General features: G+C 39.9%; 1 protein-coding gene across 4 annotated transcripts; it reads left to right on the top strand.

Moving 5' to 3' along the window:
• Positions 1-16,206: 16,206 nt before the first annotated feature.
• On the top strand, positions 16,207-21,831 carry hnrnpa3 (heterogeneous nuclear ribonucleoprotein A3). 4 transcript variants are annotated; one of them, XM_034694280.1, is made up of 11 exons: positions 16,207-16,461; positions 18,536-18,658; positions 18,791-18,937; positions 19,019-19,229; positions 19,324-19,413; positions 19,534-19,605; positions 20,219-20,266; positions 20,491-20,637; positions 20,750-20,869; positions 20,987-21,063; positions 21,165-21,831. In XM_034694280.1, the coding sequence occupies exons 1-10, from the start codon at positions 16,456-16,458 to the stop codon at positions 21,046-21,048; spliced, it is 1,026 nt and encodes a 341-aa protein (XP_034550171.1). In that variant the 5' UTR covers positions 16,207-16,455; the 3' UTR covers positions 21,049-21,063; positions 21,165-21,831. The 4 variants fall into 4 exon arrangements, with proteins under 4 accessions (XP_034550171.1, XP_034550172.1, XP_034550173.1 ...); XM_034694282.1 differs by having other exon boundaries at positions 16,211-16,461; positions 20,491-20,499; XM_034694281.1 differs by lacking the exon at positions 19,534-19,605 and having other exon boundaries at positions 21,165-21,451.
• The last annotated feature ends 1,755 nt before the right edge of the window (positions 21,832-23,586 follow it).

Genomic DNA, 23,586 nt, shown 5'->3' with positions numbered 1-23,586 from the left:
CTAACTAAGTCTAAATAGTCACAATAAATAAAAGCTTCTAAAACCTCATTATTGACATCATTCTAACATTTATAAGTCTTCTGCTGGTAGCCCAGTGTCTTTTATTTATGGAGAGCACAAAGATGGCTGTAGAGCTCTTAAAGTTCTGCACCCGTGCAGGACGCAGAGGAGATGAAAAGTGGGTCAGGTCAGATTTAGTCACAGGGTTGCTGAAAATTTTGGGCCAATGAAATGTCAGTTCACATTAAACAAGCAGGTCAGCTGAGACCAAAACTGTGGACCCAGTGAGCTCATCTGGCACAGGTTCACTATCAAAGTGTACCCAGCTTTGATAAACTGGGCCAGTATTTATGATGGCAAAAAGAGACATGGACAACATCTGCAACATTTTAGGTCCAGATGTGCTTGCTTTGATTCGCCTGATGAAGCATATGAAGTCTGTTGCAGAGGTGAACAGAGAATTTGGTTTATTTTTAAACTGATATTGTCTTTATTCTCAGCAGTATTTACTATGTTTTTTGTAAGTTGTATTAAAGTTTGTTTTGATCATTTTAATTGTTAATGCTGCAAATTTCAGTAAGTATTCAGATTTGCATTCCCTTAGGTTTCCTGAAGTAATGCATGTTTTAGGAGTGTTTCTGGTTTTCTGATTGCCCTAATTTTGGAACAAAGACAGTCTGAACATACAGGGGCATCGCTCAATGTCACTTTTAAACCACATTTGATATAAACGCACTTTCTGACTTGTACCTTCATTGCATTTCTTCATTTTGTTATATACTATCATTATTTTAGTCTTCTATGAAACATTTAATGTCTTTTTATGCCTGTCCATCCAGGAACAGTGATCCCTCTGTTTTTCCAAAGAAGTTTTTGGCTGACTTTTTCCGTATCCAAAGTAAGAAGTGAGAGATTTCAGATATTTTGGATGAAGTACAATAAGTAAAATGATTGGATAGTGTATTTCATGTAAATGTCAATAGAAAAAATACAGTATAAGGGTATGCTGTATGTTTTCTTCATATAGTTATTCAACTTTTATTTTACCAGAAATTTACAATAATGATTCAATCACTTTTGCACAAGACGTAAAACATTCCACAACAAACTACAGATTATTATTATTACCAAAAATGACATCAAACTTTGCGTTAAAAAACAAGCCATATGTATTCACTTGACAAATTAATTTACAAGTATATCTTGTTTGTTTTATACATGTTGTGTTTAACATTTTGAATGCATTATATACAACCAAAGCTTAAGTTTCAAGACATTTGCAGTTGTTTGTAAGAAATGTCAAACATTCCAGGGTAATGTGAAAATGGCACAAATAACCAAACCATGTTCTTCATTCAAAAAAACAAACCCTTGTGGTTGTATGGATAACAGATGTTCAAGTTTGCTGGATAAAATGTTAAATAAATTAAAATTTACAACCAAAATGCATGCAACAGTCATGTGTTTAAAATATACAGTTTACATTGCATATTGCATTGCATGCACGCACACATGATTTAATTAGGGTGCTTTATTTAGTATATGTGTTTACTTTGCTCTGGGTGGTATTCATACTTTCTTGGGTGTTCAGGGCTATCACACATTTGCAGCAGCTCACACACACTCACACATCTGACCTAACAATCCACTCAACAGTAATTTATCGGTGCAATCCATCATTATCATGTTTTATTATGGCCACCGTTGGAGATATAATTCACAAATAGGCACGTGCTGTAGAGATGACAGTGAGGGAGAGGGATGTCCTTTACCTTCGTCCTCTGCCAGGAGCCTTCAGGAGTCTCTGCAGCCCTGCATGCAGGACTCCAGACCCTGAATGGGCAGGGAGGCTGGGGGTCCCTGGAGTGGGAGCCTGCCCTGTTAGCCCGCTGCATTGTGGGCCAGCAGGACTCCCATTAAGTGCCAAAGAGAGAGAGTGAATCAGAGCAACAGCAGAGCGGTGTAGGTGCCATGTCACATGACTGCGTTTGTATTCGGTTGCCATAACTCACTGCCTGTGCGTAGGAATTGATCCCAGGCTGGACACTCCCCGGAGGAGCCCTGGCACTCAGCGGAGTTTGATCCTGTAGATTAATGCAACAGGGATTCCCAGTCCAGGCCTTTGTCTCTAGCCAAACACTTACAACCCCAGAATTTGTATCCGGCAAAGGTTGAGTCCCATGTTTATTTGGGTAATGAATTGCTGTAATTAATGCACCTATTGATTCCCCCTCAGTGTCTCCTACAAAGGCCAGTCCGATTTCTAATTTAAAGGGAGTGGGAGTGTTAGCAAGAGGATGAGGGGGGGAAAAGAGGAGGAGAGCCTGGTATAGGCAAAACAATTGCACTATGTGCTGGCAGAATGAGAGTGTAATTGTTCAATGAATCACATTTGAATACATTCAATTAAATCTTTCAAGTGCGGGGCGTTGGTTCTTTGCATGTGCTGTTATATCACTTTGGTTTGTCCCTCTCATGTTGTTATGAAAATGTAAATATTTGGAGGGCATCTGAGAGCCGCCGAGGACGTTTGCCAGGTAGCATCTCAGAGCTCCGATGTCACGCTAATAACCACAATGCAATTTTCTCACACAAACAGGCAAGAGTGCATTAGCATATAATCCTCAAATTATGACTGGTCTCATTTTCATCACTGTGCACAAAAAATGCAAAGAAGAAAATGCACATAGAGGAATTTTCTTTGCAATTGGAGCACAGGAGGATTCCTTAGGTGCAATTTGTGCCATAATTTAAATGTAATGTAATGTGTGTGTGGTGTCATCTTCTCTGATCTGAGGCTTCACATGCTGTTTGTGTCCTTACCCTTGCCGTGAGGCTGTGTGTCGGTGCCCTGTGTGAACACCTGGTCACCTCTGCTGTGCGACGTCTGACCGCAGAACAATGAACAGCCAGCTGCTCCATCTATTATTGTTTACCCAGGTTCACCTCAAGAATTGCATCCCCCCCCTCCTCTGCCCCTCCCTTGTGAGTAATTACGAGAAAATGAGCCTTTGACCTTTGATGTATATCGGAAAAAAACTTTAAGTGTAATATTGTCAATGTGTGGGTATTGATCACAAGTGTAATTACAACTAAATACCTCCAGAGGTGGGTGGTTTTACTGTTTGAAAGAAGTCTGCTGCAGTGTAATAAATTACAACACAAAGCACAGATAACTCTAATCATGAAGCAGTCTATTAAATTTGTTTTATCTTAGGATTAAGTGTGATATTTAACTTGGTTTGATATTCAAAGAGAGCCCCATTGTGTGAGTAACAACAATGAAACAGGGCTAGTTACTCAACTCATTAATAACACACTTTAAGTAAATCATAGCCGGCCAGTGAGTCTATTCCTCGGTTTTCACCATTCTAACAACAATGATGATGAATAATGATTCCTTCCAGCCTCCTAGATTTTCTAAGAACCTATGGCATGCCTTATTAAAGACAAAATAGGTGGAAGACTAATTAAGCAGACCAAATAGGAATGACGGCATGCTCAACTGCCAGAGCCAAGTAAGGGCTTGAAAAATGGCTCCTCTGCTATTTCAATTAATCAGTTGTATTTTGCTTAATTTTGTTTGACGTTGGCACAGGAAATGTCCTCTGGGAGTATCTGTCCTTTGACCACTAATGCTTTAGTAATTCTTCTATCACTAGGACCTGTGATTGAAACAATCAAGCGTGTGCGTGTGTGTGTGTGTGTGTGTGTGTGTGTGTGTGTGTGTGTGTGTGTGTGTGTGTGTGTGTGTGTGTGTGTGTGTGTGTGTGTGTGGGCAGTCATTTAGAGCCGGTGTTGTGTGTGCATATCCCCATTTTCACTACATACAGTGAATATATTCACCTGCACGTATCTGAAGAGCAGAGCAGTGAGTGTCAGTCTTTCATTCATTCATTTATGCTGCACTCCTCTTTTTTTCCTCCTGTCTGGAGGTTGATTGCAAAGCCCACACAACTGAGAGTGGAACCTGATTAACCTTACAGTGACTCCAGAAGCATGTGACCACTGCTGCTTCCCCAACGCCCAGAAAGGAGATGTTGAACTTAACCTGTGCTACAGTGATGAATTAACAATAGAACAATTCAATGCCCCAGTAATTACCAAACACTTTGGACACGGGAGCATTTTTCAGCTCTGCCACACAGGTTTTTGTCTGTAGTGGTGGCTTTCACCTGGAATCCTGGGGCTCTTTGCTCTTCCTAACTTTGTTTTCTCTGACGCAGATTAGATCTGCCACCCCATTACAGATTCATTTTCCTAATTTTTCATGTCTGCGCCGCGCCCCATCTGCACAGGCCTGATAATTGTGGGGACCAGCCCTGGTGATTAACATCAGCAGAATTAATTACGCCCGCCATTAAGGCTCCAGGTTGCACACAATGATCAAGAGAAATTAACTTTCTCCCAGGCCCCTAAATCATCTCACCTTCAAGTGGAATGATGGCAAAAAGACAGGCCGGGAGTCCTGGACCCTGCTCGGCACCTTCCAAACCAAACACGAGGTGTGCATCCTGCACCCGCACCGCTTCCCATGAAGGAGATTATAGCCGGGGCTGATGGGTATCAATTACGCTACCTTATGTGGTGGGATGAGCGAGAGGTGTCCGGGGTCTGGTGACTAATGGAGCTGGGTTGGAGCCACCCTGCAGCAGGAGACCAGAGGAGCTGACTGTTTTTCTGGCCAGGGAGCAGCTGCCAGATGCTGAGGGGGCTCAGATCAGCGGCCTGACACACACAGGTAGAGATCTGCACAGCACACTTGACTGTGCACTCTGGGGTAGGGTGTCTGTGTGGTGGTGGGCTAGCTAGAAGGTGATGTGGAGGCAGACTTTGTCACCTTTGACATGAAATCTGAGCTCAGACAGTTTGTTTTTCCTGGCAGGTATAAAAGATAGTTGCAATCGAAGACAAAATTTAGAATTTTAAGATTGCTTAATACATCTTAAGGTGTTTTATTTTGATTGTCTTGCAGCCTACACTATATCCATAGATGATGGTGGCCCCTTAGAGAGAGAGTGATGTGTTTGTGAGCTATGCTAATGGAGCAGGCCCCATGCCCCCGCAGCAGGGAGAACAGTGGTAATGTCAGGAGGAGATAAGCAAATTGCATCTGCATCATATTGACTTGTCAAGGTTAAGCAGTTAGAGTAGGGGGAGGAGTAAGAGCTCCACAAACTCTCCATCCTTCCCACTTCCTTTACTTCTTAAAATATGAGTAAGAAGAGTGGCAGAAAAAGTGAGCTAGAGAGAGGTGGCTTATTTAACCTCCAAAGACAGAGCCATACACTGTTGAGATAGCGATCACACAGAGCAAACAACAGGCACACGTTAGTACGGGGAGGGTTTGGCTCTCTGCTCTCGTTTACACTGATTTGATTTAGCTCCACAGGATCTAATTAAGCTCAGAGTCAAACCTCTTTGGAGTTTCAGCGGCCATATTGTGAACGCCAGGCTTTGAGAAATGGCCACAAGCGATCAAAACCTGTGCATGTGTTTTTATGAACACATCACAGTGAGAGAATAATGGCTGTCAATGGAAAAAAATGATCATAAAACATGACGATCGTTATGCATGAGGGGACGTGTAAATTTTGATGACAGCAAATGCCATGTGTGTTAAAAAACAATAACCAAACAGTAACTATTACAGCTGTGCCAAGTCGTCTCGTGCACAAAAGAAGGGAAAATTGCTGGGGAAAAAAATGTTCACCATCTCTGCCGGAGGTTCATCCCATGGTGATTGTCACAGAGCTCTAATTAGCTGGAGCAGTTTTGCTTGAATTCAGTGTATAATCCCCTGGATGAAGTGCAGTCAGCATCTTTTCCTTTTCCTAAAAGCACGAGAGGTGCAGTATCATCAACTCCATCTCGCTCCAACACTGCCTCTGGATGATTTAATAAGGTTAAAAGACTAGTCAGCAATTACCCCCCGCTCAGAGGAGGAAAACTCTGAACACAATCGCATTACAGCTGTAGACAAATGCCAGACACTACAAACACAAGGAGAGCAGCCAACTGTGCTTTTCTTTGAAAAAAAAAATACAAATTAACTTTTGTCTTTTTGTTAAAAACTTCTTCTAATTTGGGATTTTCTGGGTGTCTTTGTGTCTGCTCCAGAGCTTTGTAATGGTCTGGGTTGAGACAGTCCAGAGAGTGTCATAGAGTGACATTTACTGCCTCTGCTGTGGGGAAACAGGTAAGCAGAGCACACCATCTACAAAGTAGTCCCCTTTGACACCAGCACTCTACAAATCAGGGCTGAAGGGCAGGCCAGGACGGGTGAGAGGGGAGGGGGGTGCGCTGACACACAGAGGTCCTTTAGAGTTCCAGCGTGGCCCAGGAATGTGGCAGAACAAGCAGACGTCTGGGATTTGTCTGGCACCATGTTTGATTTTAACTAACCTCAACATGAGACAACTCAAGGGGAGAGAAGTGTCTGGTCATGGCCTGTCCCACTAAACTAACTCCATACCTGCTTTCCAGTGATAAAAGTTTCAACCTTGAGGGCTGCGCGTGGGGGGTTTCTCTCTATTGAAATTAGTCCTCCTAGTCACAGTTATTAGATAATACTTCCTGTATTAGTGATAGGCGGCAGATTTACAGCTCTCTGCGGTGGGCAACTCACTCTAACATGAGCAGTGTTAACTCTGCTCATTAAACAGAGGATGTCATCACTCCACGCCACCGCTGGATCTTACATGTCACACATATCCTCCATAGGCCAGCCTCTGTCCACCCTCCGTCCACAACATCCTCTAAATCTGTCATTGCCACCTGAACCAGGGTCCCGCAATTTGACCACACCGCCCATACACACAGCTTCATACGTGCATGTGGCGGACATATGTGTAGGGAGATACAGAGGTGTTTGTGTGGACGGATGTGTGGGACAGCAGCAGGGCCATCCACATTGGGAGAGGTGTAGGCTCATTACAGACCCGGCTCTGTGTGTGTACTCGGGACAGATAAGCAGAACAGGACAAGATAAGGGAGCGAGGCCGGCTGCAGCAAAGTGCAGCCTGATATTCTGATGCCTCGACCAGATGAGACACTAGGCAGGTTATCCCTGATCCTTTACTCTATTGTTCACCCAAGAAAGTGCTTTTTAAACAAACTTTGCTGTTCGGTTTAAATCAATACAGGGGGAAATATGCTGATGCTGCAGGCTTTTCTTTGCATGTAATTACTGAAGGAAAAGCAAAGAGTTCAAAAAGTTGCAGAAAAAGGACCCTTACTGTCTGTATTCAACAATTGCATTATACAGAATCTGTAAATATACATTATTATATCTGTAATAAAGCATTAAATACCATATTTCTATTAAAAAGATCAGTACTTTCCTTGTATGCAATAATGTTCATGTCAAAGTTCAACTAAGAAGAAGCTCTTCAGTCTTGATGTTAAAAGCATTTGCATAAGAAAAGAGCAAGGGGCTTTCAGATCAGGTTCAACCTCATGCCTAAGGCTCCCTCCAAAGTTTTGACGAAGCATTGCATGCAATTCATTTATCAAGGCATTTACAAGCCTTTCAATACATCAGGATTTGGATTTGACTGATAAAACTTGGCAATAAAAGGGGTTTGTGTTCGTAAAATTGCTCAACGTGTTATAAAATTCTGTTTAAAATGAAAATAATCAAATTTCAATAAAGATACACGTCAAGATCAGTGAAAACATGAACTAGTATCCCTTTAGTATTATTTTGACTTACATACAAATATATAAGACTCTTGGATTTTTGTGTTAATTGCATATTTTCCCTTCTGGGAGTATTTTGCAAATTATAGGCACCAGAAGCTCCCCTGAAATACTGAAAGCATCTTTTTCCTTTCTCTATCTCTTGATTAGTATCTTTTTTTTTTTCTCAGATATGTTTATTATGTGTTTTATGAGATGAAAATGGATCTCTATAAAGTCTAAAATATGCATTAAAATGCACTGATAGTGATCATTTCTATAACTGGATAAAAGCCCGTGGAGGATTTGCTTAGGTCTTCTTACAAAATGACCTGTGCCAGCACCGGCTATTATACTACATTAGTCACTGACTCCGGGGACCACGCAGGCCTCATGCTTATTCTTCTTTAAATGGAGTATCATCGTATACAAAACACTACAGAAATATGTTCATTTGGCTGCCTGTGTACTTTGAAATATGTTTCCATGTGTCTATATAACTATTTTTATTTTGTATGTTTTATAAGTCCATGCATGGGTCCTCCATGTGCATTTGTGGTGTGTTTGTGTGTGTAATTCAATATTGGATCACCAGGTGTGGAGGTCATAACTCAGCTGCCTCATAGTGATGCAGATAGTGTTTACTGTATCCAAGTGGTGCCATTAGACATCATGTCTGCACAAATTTAGCTGTTGCCTCTCTTCCCATAGATTGCTCCTCTCATCATCAACAGTGCAATCATTCTCAGTGAGAGTAAAGCACAGGGGAGAGGAGAGGAGCTGGCCCGCCAAGATGGATGTGTGTTATTGTTTGTGGGATGACAGTGTGTTTCAATCAGCTCCTCTGTGCTCTAATCCCAGGTAGAGCTCTTGAAGTGCTGAGTCAGTTACTGCCTCATCGATCCATCACAGTGGGTTAGTAGTGGGCAGGTGTACTACCGGGCTCCCAGGAGAGCGAGGAAACACCTGCCCCGCACTGCTCGGGACTTCATCATCCCGCCATTCCTTTGTCTCGTTCTGCCGGGAGCTCAACGTCGGGGCCACAGAAAAACTGTGAAAGCAGCACTTTTGTGGTCGTTTGTTGCTCGTACACAAAAATTAGAAGACGGGGAGACATGCTTTTCCCTTGCCTCCCACACCTACCCCACCTCCTTTGGTTTTCTCACCCAGTAAGAGGGGACACTGTCTGAATGGACCGCACACAACAGCCTCACAGCATTTAATAGAGAGCAGCCAAGCAGGGTAAAGCACCAAAATGCAGTCCCCAAATCTTCATTTTATTAGACAATCCAAAATGAATACTTTTACTATAGCCGTAGAGGAGGGTGACTTTGTAAGTACATTGAGGGAGAGCGTAGTGGTTATTATTACATTTGAGAGCGAGGGGTGAGAGTCTATGTTTCTCCTGCTGCAGGCAGTCAATTAGTGCCAGAGGGAAACACAGCACTCCTCTGTTGCTCTCCGCCAAGGAGCTGTAAATAAAGGTTTTTATTACACCACACTATCTGCGTCTCTTCTCTGGACATCAATAGGCCAATGCTTCGAACTGTTTCCGAGTATAATCACCCCTCCTCTTTCTGTTTCACACTTAAAGCAAGAACCAAGGCCAGAGTCAATGGCTTAAAAAGTCAAAACAGTCACAGCTGAGGACTGGGTGTTTTTTTTTTTTTCTTCAGACGTTACCACACAGGCACCTTGAATCCTGTCAGTGCATTATTTATGTGGAAAAAGACTGACGAACCAAACAACTAAACACATTTCATTTCCCTCACACAGCATTAGGAGAATGCGTATTTATCTATGTACTGGAGTTGGGGGGAGAATTCTGAAAGACTATCCTGATCTGTGCCCCTTTTAAAATCCTGACATGTCTGACCGTATAAGTACTTGTACTTTACCAATTTGACTTAATGTAACAAGTTATAAGACTCAGTCATTTCTCAATTTTGAACAAAGTGTATTGATGTTTTTAGAAATATAAAAACACTCTACCTGACCTTTGAGGAGTTCAAGCAAAAAAAACACAACAGCGTAGAGAAAGTTCAGCAAGTCTCACAGAAAATAAACAATTTTTACCTTTTAATAACATTATTCATAAAGACAATAAAATATAAGAAACACTTGCCAACAGAGGTAAACACACACACTTTTTGACATGTTTTCCTCAATTCATAATTCATTTTTTGTAGCCAAATGACATTTTGAGACTTTTCTTTCTTTATGTAACACAAAGTTTGATCTGAAAAGGTCAAACTTTGAATTACCATGACCTGAATGACTGAGAACCTTAACAGACACCTTTATATAACACCTTAATGTTTTACCCCACTAGTCATCACCAAATCTTTAAGCATTATTAACTTTCTCCACACATTTTTGGAATATGTTTGAGTTATTGGGCTTTGCAAATTGGAAACTGACAAAATTCAATCAACACTGAATTTATTTGACCGACCTGAGAAATGTTCATTTGCAGAGCCTTATAAGTACATGGCTGGATTCTAAAACCCTCTTTGAGTAATTTTGCTGTCCACTATTTAGTCACACTACATGGTTAGAAGCGTCTATATAGGTGTAAGGAATATATATATTTAAAGTAAATATATTGTTAAAATGACAGAGAACATGTATTTTCCCTAAGAGATGGTGTTATTTTAGTGTCCTTCTTGTATGCTGTTTTATGACAAACTGTACCTTCATGGTGTATCACTCTTTCTTGTTGTGCTTTAAAAGAAAGCACATAAATCTACATGTATGTGATGTACTATGTCACTCCACATCAGTGAAATGTATGTGTACGCCTCAACTCGTAATCCAGATCCAGACCATAGACTGTATAAAATCCAGACACATTTAAGTGACAGAAAGCAGCAAAACTCAAGGCCACTGTACCCAACTTTAGCTCCTGTAAATTGAATGCTGATTCTATTTATATTTGGTGTGATTTACACCCAATTTCCTCCATGCAAGTGAACAGGAAACAGATGTGGGGAATTGTTCTTTCCCTAAATTCCTCAGAGAGAAATTCTCGTCAACACCGACGTGTGAGATTGGCTTTGTACTTGCATGCGAAAAGGTAGTAGACAGTGACTAAATTGACTCTCTGGTTTCCCTGCTCCAAATCTCCATTTCCTCACTGTTTCCACTTGCGTATGTCCGTCTGCAGAAAAAAAGCCAGGTTAATGCAGGCAGGCTTCCCTAATGGAGGAATGGAGCCAAGTCTATGCTTTCTCAGGACAAGGTCAACCTTAATGGCCCCAAAAGCACAGACGGCCAGGGTTGGAGTGTGAGAGGGGGCAGAGAGTTTTGCAGGACATAAAAAAGTGGGGAAATACAGATGTAATTAACGTGTAAATCTCCTGCAAACTAAGAATATAAAACTTTGAATGACTCATCAGCCCTCCTAATAAACTTTGCCTTTGCTATGCCAAATCTAATAGCCAAATAATAAAAATGTGTTCCACGTAATTGCATTAATTAGGGGAAACAAATATGATTATGATTTCGAGTTGATTGCAGATAATCAAGTAGAGAGACATGTGACACAGGGGGAAAATAATAATTTAGTACTGAGGAATATTGCTTGACATTTACAGGGTGATGTGATTTGAAAATAAGACGCCCATCTTTTCATGGACCATGGTGCCATCTAGAGGATGCAGAAAAAGGTAGGACTGAGGAACAGTTTAGAGAGGTTATATTGGGAGTGCAGTTATTTGCATTGTGCGTATTGCAAGTCATGTATTAGAGTGTATATGGGTTTATTGTAGGGTTATTTATATATTAATAAAAGTGGATTAAACTGAAAGGAAACCCTGCAGGTTTTATGTCCATCCTTCATACAGTCCTCTTTCTGTGCATTATTATGATATAGTGCCACCTACTGTTGTGTCGTGTCCTTTGTAACAATACTGAAAAACACAACCTGAGCAGCAAATCTACAGATATAATCAAATTAAAGTGATACAAAGGTCAAAAGACTACAATTTGATAAGTGAGCGGGTGTGTGTGTGCTTCTGTGCCACCTGATAAGAATAAAAAGGGGGGAAAGGTTACATTCATGTCATCCCTCACCACACAGATGATTTGCAGCCCCCTAGCTCCACCCTCACAAAGATTTACTGTACATGAAATTTTTGCTGACATGGTCTTCTCCGGCCGCTGCATCTCAGATATATGAGGAACCATAATTTGGAGGTGTAAAAAATGGGTATAAAAGCTGTATTAATTATTTAATCGTGCTTCTAAGTGCTGCCTTTTAGTCCACATCGGGATGTCATCCCCCTCTATTTCAGGCGGTCGTTATATCACTCATTTGTCACAGAAAAATTACAATCAAGATTGGGTTTGTGTGGTTGCATGGTAAATCAGAGAAAAGTGGGAGCTTTTTATGGGAGTCTTTATTAATTTTTTACCCCATTTGATGTAAATGAGTCGCTAATTGCATTTAAATCTCAGGTCTCTAACGCTGGACGTTACTGGGAGCATATATAGCAGTGAGGATTCAGACAGAAGCTTATACTTTTGCAGGTCAAGAGGACAAAGCAGGCACACACATAAGTGTAGAGAATAGAGAAGTCCCTGGCAGGTAGCAGTGTGTGGGACCTGTGATATATCTCTGTGTCAGGGGGCAGTTAGGTACAAAGACTGAGGGGTGTGATCAACAACCAAACAAACATGTTGTCCTGGCGTCGGGGCGAGGAGGTGTACACAGAGCATCCATCAAACTGCAGCTGTGAGAGGCTGATACTGTATGGTTCACATTCGGCTCAGCTCCTCCCTGCAAATCTCAGATGTACACTTCAATTATGAGATTATTTATCAGGCCTACAGTGGTGGTTGCTGGGTATTTGTTCATGGTGGGCAAAGGTCAGTGTAGGATGTGATAATGACCAACATGTAGCACAATACAAGGTGCAACAACACCTACTGGCAAGCTGCACACATTGTTAATCCCAGAGGTGTTTGCAAACGAATGTAGACGTACAGTATGTGAATATGGTTTCTCATATGACAGTTTACAATGCAGCACATGTAATGAAAGTTTTTTATATACAGACGTGGTTTGTTAAATGAGAGATTTTTAGCAGTGGAGGACGTAATGTAATTTTACAACTGCAAATACAACTGACCGCAGTTGAAGATGTAATCAAGTCTATAACTGCAGCAGAGATATCACAACTACAACTTTCAAACAGTACATTAAAACTCCTAATAAGCTTTTTATTATTATTACTATTATCGATACAATAATGTAAGTGCAGTCTTTTGTTTTGCTTTTACATAGTCATTCTGAGTCATTTGTATGCTGTTGTCATGTTTGATCTACAGCCAGGGATTGCATTTCAAAAGATATGAAAATACAAAATGTGTGTTTGTAGCTCTGTATTGCAGGGAAACAGCAAGTAGTGGTTGAAAGTGTGCAAAATTAGGACTGCAAGAGAGGAAAACATCAGCTTGCATGAGACAATCAGTTTAAACTTGGTAGTAGGTAAAATAGTGATTTGATGACAGCTTTTATAGTAAAAAAGCTGCAAAGCTACCATTCAGTGGCCATAACAAACATGTCCGTTTTGCAGAGCCCAAAACTTCAGACAGAATCTCATACTGCAAGCTTTTATTGCATGACAACATGCATGCATTCCAATGCCGACTTCAAATTGTACTTGCTTATAATGCGTTTAAATATAAAGTTTGAAGCAATAAGGATACAAAAAATATAAAAATATCATGACTATTATACATTTTTTGGCCAATGCTCTAAAAAATGTACATGCCTTTAGTTCTGTCACTTTAGTCATTCAGTTAGCAATCACATCACCCTCCTGTTATGAGTGTCAACTTTATTGTTTACATGTTTTAGTGTGCCAGGGGATCAAACAAAGAGATACATCTATAAATGATGAGATGAAACAACAGAGATCACCTACTTGTTTTACTGATTTTGATAATGTTCCCAAACAAAGAGGAGCTTACAGCTTATGCTCTCAATTAGAAATAATGCTATCAATTAGCAGTATAATGACGGAAGAAAACTGGAAAGTAAAAACATTATATTTGTTCTGAATTGAATATTCTGAACAACTTTTAAACATCAGAAGAAGAGCAATATTGTAACTACATCAGAATCAAAGGAGCCAAACACCGACTGCCGTAAGAATTTGAACTATGGACTGATCATAAATACTCATCATTAATAGTGCCAGAAAAACATTACTCTTTTTATTGGGGCTGTATTTTCCTCACACACTACAATAAAGTTAATGACAGACATTGTCTAAACCATAAAACAGTCATATATTTGGAGATGCTGGTCAGCTTCAACAAGGCTCAGTAGCATCTGGCTCATAGATCATACTCACCCAATCAAGCATTCCTGTCTAAGAGATCTGTCTTGTTACATTTTTATCCATGCTATGAAGCCACATCATCTGAGAAATTGCTGCTTAATCAGAAACATTATATCAATATACTCTGTACAGAATGAATGTGTTGAATAAATGATGAAGAAAGTTAACAAAAGTGTGCCTTCAGATGCTGCTGATGATGACAGAAGTAAAACAAGATTACCCCCTATAATACAATTTAAGACCCCAACTGTTGATAGTGCTAAAGCAAATACAGTACCTTGTTGAGTGTCTTTCAACAAGTGCTGCAGAGTATTGAATGCATGGTCTTCAATGTTGAACTTTTCCTGTCTGAAGTGTGTTTTATAACACTTTTGAGTGTTAAAATTCAAAATATTTACAGAAACTGATGTATTATTAGCTTTGTGATAATCTCTTGAGAGAGAAGAAGAGTTCTTTCTTATAGCACCGTGCCTCATGTATAGATCATGATGGGTTATGCACACACATACGTCTCCCTGATTTTTGACTTGCACTTCCTCTCAGGGAATTCAGGAAAATACATTTTGTTTTGCATATGCATGGAAATTGATTTTAAAAACAGTTAACAGGCCATGGTAATAAAGAAACTGTACATACTCTGCACAGTGGCACAATCTGTTGCAGTATATTACCAATGTCCAAGAAGATCATCTCTTACCCAGATTAAGAGTTATTGCTGCAGTCAGTGTACTTTTTTTTTTTTTTACCTCCACCTTTACCAATGTAGCTGCCATACATTTCACAACAAATTTGATTAAATGCACAAAAACTCATCGTGGACGCCTTTATACATCTAGATTAAGTAAAGGATGGTTGACTGGCATACAGCAGGTATAACAGGGATCCTGTGACAGTTTGATCTGACAATGTATGGTACGGCTATACAGTCCATATTCCCTGCTAATTGATGCATCTAAATAGATTATGCCAAATAAATTACGTACAATTATTTTATTTTATTGTGAAATATAGCACTTAGTGTAGGCTTTAATGGCCTGTGCTCAGTGGTGGACAGTAACAGAGTAAATTTACTTGAGTACAGTACTTAAGTACATTTTTTATCTGTAGTATCTGTATTTTACTTGAGTATTATTTTTGAAGATACTTATCACTTTTACTCCACTACATTCAGAAGACAATTATTGGACTTTTTACTCCACTACATTTCTATCAATGCTCTAGTTACTCACTACTTTTGCTTTGAAGTCAGCTCATGAATTTCCGGCTTTTCTGAAATCTGATCCCTAAGACAGTAAAATGTGTTTGTGTAGTTCTGTTTGTCTCAGTGGTTTAGTCGTACCTGTATAACGTGTGTCTCCACGGTTGAACGTGGAGCAAACACAGAGCAGATTACACTCAGATCAGGCCGTTCATGTAGAGGTGGTAATGATGGCTATAATTCTCCACCTGAGCACCCATGGTCATATCTTCAGCCCGTGTTAGAGGTTTTTGAAATGAAGAATGATACGTATCGTGTGAAATGTTCTCCCTGTTTCCCACTCTGCCCAAACATACAAACATTCACAGTCCAACCTGAGAAAATGTGTTGAGCTACGTAACTTTGTTTAATTCCAGATGAACATTTCAAACTAAGTTGTCTGTGCTTGGAGTAACTTAGTGTCTGTTTTCATTCAATGGTGCAGTTTTTAGAGATTTCAATTAATGGTTTCTAAATAAACATGATGTAACAGAATGTACTCCTATGTATTCTTGACTGCACTCATGCTTTGTGAAAATACGTTTAGAGATATTTTAAAAAGTACTTTGAATACCAAAGTAATTTTAAAAAGCAAGTACTTCAGTACTTTAACTCAAGTTATAATTTGACAGAGAAACATTCACTTGTATTGGAGTAATATTTGACCAGGAGGATCTATACTCTGACTTAAGGAATGAAGCTGTGTACTTTGTCCACCACCGTCTGTGCTGTCCTGCAGTCTTATATTTTTTCAGACTTGAAGATACCAACGTTGTATTGGATATGATAATCTGATGTGTTTTACATTTGAATTTTTATTTGGGCTTACATTGATGCCCGCAAAGCTATGTCCTACAAAAACATTTGCACAAGGTATTTGATCTGAGGCTGTGAGGATGAATTGTTATAGCAGGATGAATTCCTTTTCAACCAGCAGATGGCGCACATTGTCCTTGATTGATGCACGAAGCCAAGCATAAAATATGACTATATGTACCTCCAAACATTTGAAAAGAGTGTCTTCATTCATTGTTTTGTCATTTCACATAACCACATTGCCATTCCCCCCACACTGTTGACAGAAATAATGATGATATGATTTGACGGACTGAAAGAATTAACCCCAATGCACCGACCATATCCTTGTCACGTGACTCTCTCAGTTGTACGCCTGTGGACATCTGCAAAATGGAGGTGAGGAGCTCTTAAATGTTGCAAATTAAATACAACCATTCGTGGAATGCATCATGTGTATGGTGTCAGGTTGATAGATAATGATTAAATAGGGGGGAAAGGCTGCACGGTGTTGTAATGTGTTGCTTCTCTGCAGCTTAATATCACGACGGTGTGTGCGCGAGCTAATGCTACAGCCTGCTGGCTAATGCTGCTCTAATACTACAACAGGCTAACTAGGAGGTTTTAACATGCATGGGCGTTTCTGGTGTGTTCCTTTTTCAGTTTTATGCTCACTTAAATGGACATTTATAACATTTAAGTTATAGAAGTTATAAATCTGTAACAGTATTAGGTAATGTTCATCCTGTATGTCAACGCTAGCCGCTAAAGCTCGCGGTAGGCCTCTCAGGCTGACTGGGCCTGTCGCCTCAGTCTGTCATATTTATACAAACATTTATTCGGTACAATTAAACTCTCTATATTTAACAGTAGCGGTGGGCATATCGATTCTATGGTATCGATATATCGATTCTCATACACTACTCATTTGAGTATCGATTACTCTAATAAAATATCGATACCAATTAATAAATGCAAAATAAAAGCGCATGCGTCACTTTGATTCTTTTAGGGTATCGTACTCCATAGTTTTGTACCAAAGAGGCTGTTTGAAGCTTTCCACTCAGAGAATTTAAGTAAAGGATTTTAAGTATTTGTGTTTTTCTAAATTTATTTCATTGTTTAATAAAAGGCCACAATAAGATTTGCATATTAAAGTTGTTAAATGTTAAATGAACAGTATTTGTCATGTGAGTTGTCTTTCAAGCATTGCATTTTATTATTATCATTATTTAAATCACTGAAAGTATCAGCATTGGTATTGAATAACTTAAGATAAGATAGGATATTACTTTATTGATCCCCTGGGAGGGAAATTCAGTTGTTACAGCAACCCAGACATAAGTACAATCAAGAAGAAGTTTCAACAAGTAAAATGAAATAGAATAGTATTAAATAAAGATAGAATTCAATTTAGATATATACAATGTTACAAATGGAATTTAGATTAAATAGCAGTAATTACAGACAGTATTAAAAATGAGTAAAAACTTTTAATGCACAGCTACTTGGGTATGGTAAACCTAGTAAAATGTTTTTACTAAAACAAGCTAAATATAACGTTCTGTCATAATGCCTGTCAATAAGGTGTAGTTGCAGATATGTTGCATAAACTAGTGGTGGGCGTATTGATTGTGTGACATGTGAAAACCTCCGGTCTAAAAATATGAGTCAATGCGGAAGTGTTAAAAGCTGCGGTTCATCGAGGATCCGCTTGAGGCTGGCTCCGGAAGTACCGGAAGTCACATACACATGAATGGGGAAAAGACGATCTTTGCAGCATTAATAAACATGTTTACAGCCTGGTACAAAAGATGAGTGGAGCCTGAATAGCTAATTTCTCGATGTCCTCTCACTGTGAGGGGGGTGAATTTTTTTCTAATTCGGCAATTTCGAAGATATTGAGATTACCAGTCTTCCAATGAGAGGCACAGCTGACTGTGGGAACACTGCAGCTGTTGGCTAGGAGGCTCAAAGCCCGCCTATTTACGTCACACTGGCTCGGCAGAAGCAATATGGCTGCCGCAGCCGATTGGCTTCAAAACAGCTCTTCAGAAACAGATGGGTGACGTCACGGATACTACGTCCATATTTTTTACGGTCTATGGTCACTTCAGATTCTTTTAGGGTAACAGAGGACTCTGAGAGAAAATAAGGCCACCAAAGGATTTGCATGTTCAATTATTTAAATGGACAGTATTTGTCATGGGACTTGTCTTTCAAGCATTGCATTTTTATTTTTTTTAAATCACTGAAAGTATCGGTATTGGGTATCAAATTAATTGCCAAAAAAGTAATAGGTATCGTATCGAATCATAAAAGTGTGGTCTCTCAGCACTAGCGTAAACTAAATTTTCCTAACTACAGGAGCACAGTTATCTAATGCAACTATGCTGTTAGTTTCTGCAAAGACTTGCAGGTGACATTTTTTACAGCCGCAGTAATACTTGATTTCTTGCTCTGCTTTTTACAGGACCATGGCTCTAAAGAGCCCGAGCAGCTCAGAAAGCTGTTTATTGGGGGTTTGAGCTTTGAAACCACGGAGGAGAGTTTACGGGCCCATTTCGAACAATGGGGTACTCTCACAGATTGTGTGGTACGTGTCTTTCTCCTAACCAAAGGCAAAATGGCCCTATGAAATAATATAAACAATATTTTACTGGTAACACCTCTAATGTTACCATCACTTTAAAATGTCTTATTAACTGTATCATTTTGTTATTTCCAGGTGATGAGGGACCCCAACAGCAAGCGATCGAGAGGGTTTGGATTTGTGACATATGCGGCTGTAGGAGAAGTCGATGAGGCCATGAAATCAAGGCCTCATAAGGTAGACGGGCGAGTTGTTGAGCCCAAGAGGGCTGTGTCCAGAGAGGTAAACAAATCCCAGACCAGACAGCATATTGTACTGCAATGGTATTGTTTGGTGTAAGAATGTTGATATACTCTATTTCAGGACTCCAACAAACCAGGTGCCCATCTAACAGTGAAGAAGATCTTTGTTGGTGGAATCAAGGAGGATACCGAGGAGTACCACATCAGGGAGTACTTTGAGAAGTATGGAAAGATCGAATGCATTGACATCATGCAAGAGCGCTCCACCGGGAAGAAGAGAGGATTCTGCTTTGTGTCCTTTGAGGACCACGACACTGTCGACAAAATTGTCGGTATGTGGATGTGTAGATTCTTAGAGTTAATCAGACTATAGTGAACATCAAGCAATGGTATGATTAATATCACTCTGTCCTGTTTTTCTTTCAGCCCAGAAATTCCACACAATCAACTTCCACAATTGTGAGGTCAGGAAAGCTCTCTCAAAACAGGAAATGAGTGCCATGTCCACCAGCAGGGGTAAGCGCTCCGTCTTATGTAGAAAGAGTAGTACTTACAGGCCATAGTTGTATACTGTATGCAACTTCCAGGTTGTAATTGTCTTAGACGTAGGTGTAATGCCATCTCTTTCCACATCAGGCAGGGGTGGAGGGTCTGGAAACTTCATGGGGAGGGGTAGTAATTTTGGAGGTGGTGGCAACTATGGCCGTGGTAAGTCGTTTTTAATATTGCATATAAATGCCACATTTCAAACATATTTTATCGAATTTACAAAATAAAGTTTCTCATCCACCTGAAAAAAACCTGATTAAAATGGTTGCATCTTCTTCCTTCTTCTCTTTTCATTTTTTCTTTGTGTCACCCACAACATGGTGCACTATACTGTCAATTTGGTCTAGGCAGGTTGAAGCTTCTTTTTTGCCGCACAGATCTGTAGCGTGAGAATAAGAGTATAAAGCCATATAAATTGATGCTCATAAAAAGTGACATGACACCAAAGGTTAACCGTAGTATGCCCTACATTTCTAATTATATAAATATGCTGTTATAAAAGAACAGACGTAACAATATCCCAGTGATTTGAACCTAATCAAAAGAAGTAGCTGCAGAAAGTCAGGTATTAGAAACACAACTTTTTAACAGATTCTGCCATTATTCCAAACTATATCAACTCATTAGTGTATGTTTAAAACTGCTGCTCAAGTGTAGCAGAAGGCCAGATTGTTTATCAGATGAGCCTGATATTATGCTCTCATCTGTATCATTACTGCAGTAATAAATAACGTGTCACTGTTTTGAAATATATGTCACCTTTGTTTTTAAGGTGGCTACGGTGGAGGACGAGGAGGTTATGGGGATGATTTTGACAATGGTGAGTTGTTCTTAAATATAGCTTTTTAACAAGTGTGAAATATTCAAGAAAAAGAAACACTGTTAGCCACCACTGGTCACATGGACTTCTCCTGCAGCCATGTCATGCGTAAATTATCCCCACTGGCTTAAACAACAACAGTGTTGTCTTTAAAAAGTCTTACAACTGTGTTATGGTGTTACAAATACGGTTATGTAACTTTGCCCTACTTTCTCCCATTACAGGCCCAGGAGGTAATTATGGTGGAGGACCAGGTTATGGAGGAGGCCGAGGGGGCTATGGAGGTGGTGGTGGTGGTGGTCCAGGGTATGGGAACCAGGGTGGGGGATTTGGTGGCAGCTGTGATGGAGGATACGGGGGTAATGGTGGAGGTAAAAACTTAAATGACCGCAAAAATAAAACTGAAGTGCAAGATGTGAATCATTGAAAACTTTGAGTACCTGAAATCAAGGCTTGGCATAAAATCAACCCTTGTGTCTTCAGGATATGGTGGGGGTGGAAATTACAACGACTTTGGAAATTATGGTGGACAGCAGTCCAGCTTTGGGCCCATGAAGGGAAACAACTATGGTGGCAGAAACTCAGGGGGACCCTATGGTGGTGGTAAGTTGTACCCTCCAACTCCCAAAGTGTTAATCAGACTTTGAAGCAATACATCCAATTTAATAATGTTCTGATTTCCCCTGAAGAGCATCTAACCTAGTTGATCTTTGACCCCAGGTGGTTACAGCTCTGGAGGTGGAGGTGGAGGTGGAGGAGGCTACGGCTCTCGACGATATTAAAATCTTCATGTTTTGGTAAGTTGCGTTCAGATTCACAACACCCTCAGAGCACAGTACAGAGTGAGCCCATGAAAGTGCAGATTAACTATTTGTTCTATCCTGTATCCATTCAACAGGCTTCAGTTCTTAGCAGCAGAGGCGAAGAGGTGAGCAAAGGAGTTGTCAGGAAAGCTGCAGGTTACTTTGAGGCAGTCATCTGAAAGCATTAGAGGAACACACAAGTCAGACTTTTACTGCAGCTAAATGGAAGAAGGACTGTAAACACAAGACATGAGTGCAGATGATACCCTTCCCTAATTGTGATAGATGTTTCCCTATTAAGACATTTTTCCTTTTGTGCGTCTGAAGTGTGTGTATTGTGCCTATGGTATCAGGGGTAAAGAGTAAATTGTTTTTTTTTTTATCTTGAGTCAGTTCTTAATATGTTTATTTTTCTTTTTTTATATGGGTCAGTTTTCTGCTGGTCAATTAATATTTTGTCTTTTAACCTGGTTGTGTCATATAGGATAGTTATATCAGGCCCTCGGATGAGCTAGAGTTACACATTTTTTTCTGTTTGACATTATTATGATTACCCAATTGCAAGTGTCAAATGTACTATGATTTTGTATGTTAAGCACAGTATGTAAATCCTTCATAGCACCAGTGTGAAAAGCTATAAGCAGCCTGGATTAGAATTAAGGGAATCCCTCACTCTTCTTGTTCCCAGAAAACCGAATTCTAGATTGTTCCGAATATTTTGATCAGTCCAAAAAGACCGAATAAAATTGTGTAGTAAAGTAACATGAAGTGCAGTGCATCATTGGTTCAGAAAGAGATGAAATGAGTTATTTATCTGTTGCTTGCTTATTGTGAATGTGAAGTTAAGCAAATCACATAGTACAAAACTTTTTCCTTATGTGGAAATAGTGTATATACTGTCAATGCTCATACCACTACAAGGGAGGTTTGTGTAGTCCTAGGGCAGGGGCCCAAACACCACATATGCCAGTGTTGAGCAATTAGGATTATTTCAGCCACAAACTCCTGCAGTTGGGCCCTCAGCATCGCTAGTGTGGAAGATTGCAGATGACTGTCAGACAGGACGTCTTCAGCCCCAGCACAGTGGACCAGGCAGCAATTTGAGAGAGAAGGGAGAAGGCAGCATCGAGCACAACGCCATTGGAAGGAAGCTTGCAGTGTCGTTCCTGGTAGTGAGCATCTATCTCTCATTTTCAAGGCTAGCTATACCCTCCAGCAGCTGGTGCTAGCGAAGAAAGACTAGTTCCTGGACACATTGGATATCCTGTTGAGTCAGAGATACTGCAGTTTTTACCCGCAGATGCTAGAGTTCAGACATTAACAAGAAAAGGGAGTGAGTATTTCACAGGAAGCTGACTTGAGAAGATGGAGCAGGTAAGAGTAACCACTTTGCTTGATTTGCAGATGTGGAAAGAAGCATTCTCTTCTTGCTGAAAATCTGTAAAGACCTGATAACATGGAGGGTTCTGGATGGGTAAGACTTTTTCAAAATATTATACAAGGCTGCTTATATTGTAAATCCAAAAGTGCACATGGTGATTATACGAGATGTAGAGGTACATTGGAAGGTAAACCCAGATGCACTTCAACCTGAATCCACCTGAGACCTTCACCTGGGTGTTTAGTAGGCCGCATCTTGAGGTATAACATGTTGCAATTTGTCATCAACCACTACCTTTCTTTTTATTGCACATAATTACCATTCTGAGAAAGAGAGAAATTAAACAGTCTCAGAGGGAAAAGGTGTGTAAATTCACCTAAATGTTTACTACAGAGGTGACAGCTAGAGACCGTGTACTGGGCTCTATTTCAAATGTGTTTAAGTTCGTCTTTCCTAATTGGATCAGTGGGGTGGTAAGTAGGGACACTTTAGATATAATTCATTTAATTTTCACAATACCACCACTTGCTACTATAATCCACATTTTAAACAAAGTGTTGAGCTTGTACTTCTAACAGTAAAGGCCCTTTTAAAGTAGATATTAATCTTTTTTGGACTATAACAGCCAACAAGTGTCTCTGTGACAAAGTGGCAGATGCAAATGCTAAGCTATCACTTAGCGCCTGTAGTTTCGAGATACGTGAGCGCCATTGCAATAATTCCACAGCAGCCTTTGTAAAGTTGTTCAAACGTACTGTAATGCTTTTTTAATCACTTGATAATGTCTGAATATTGGTAGTTTAATGAGTAACAGTGTTTAATTTACAAAAACAATGAAGAGAAGTAGTTAGCACTTTTGATAAGCCAGTTTCAAAGCTATGAAGTCTAATGCTTTGTATTGATTCTGGCACTAAAAGACCCTTAAATTAATCTATTTATATCTATATATATCTATATATATATATATATATATATATATATATATATATATATATATATATACATATCAACTGGAAAATTATGACACACAGACTGCCCTGGTTGTAAGTTGGTTCACACAAGTTGACAAACTGAACATGCAGTGATTCATACTCGTATTCAAACACCAGCATTAACTATATTTGGCAATGCTTTCT

Source organism: Notolabrus celidotus, chromosome 10 (genome assembly GCF_009762535.1).
Source record: "Notolabrus celidotus isolate fNotCel1 chromosome 10, fNotCel1.pri, whole genome shotgun sequence".
Classification (NCBI taxonomy): domain Eukaryota; kingdom Metazoa; phylum Chordata; class Actinopteri; order Labriformes; family Labridae; genus Notolabrus; species Notolabrus celidotus.
Note: the sequence above shows the minus strand (reverse complement) of the source record. Positions and strands in the feature narration are given on the sequence as shown.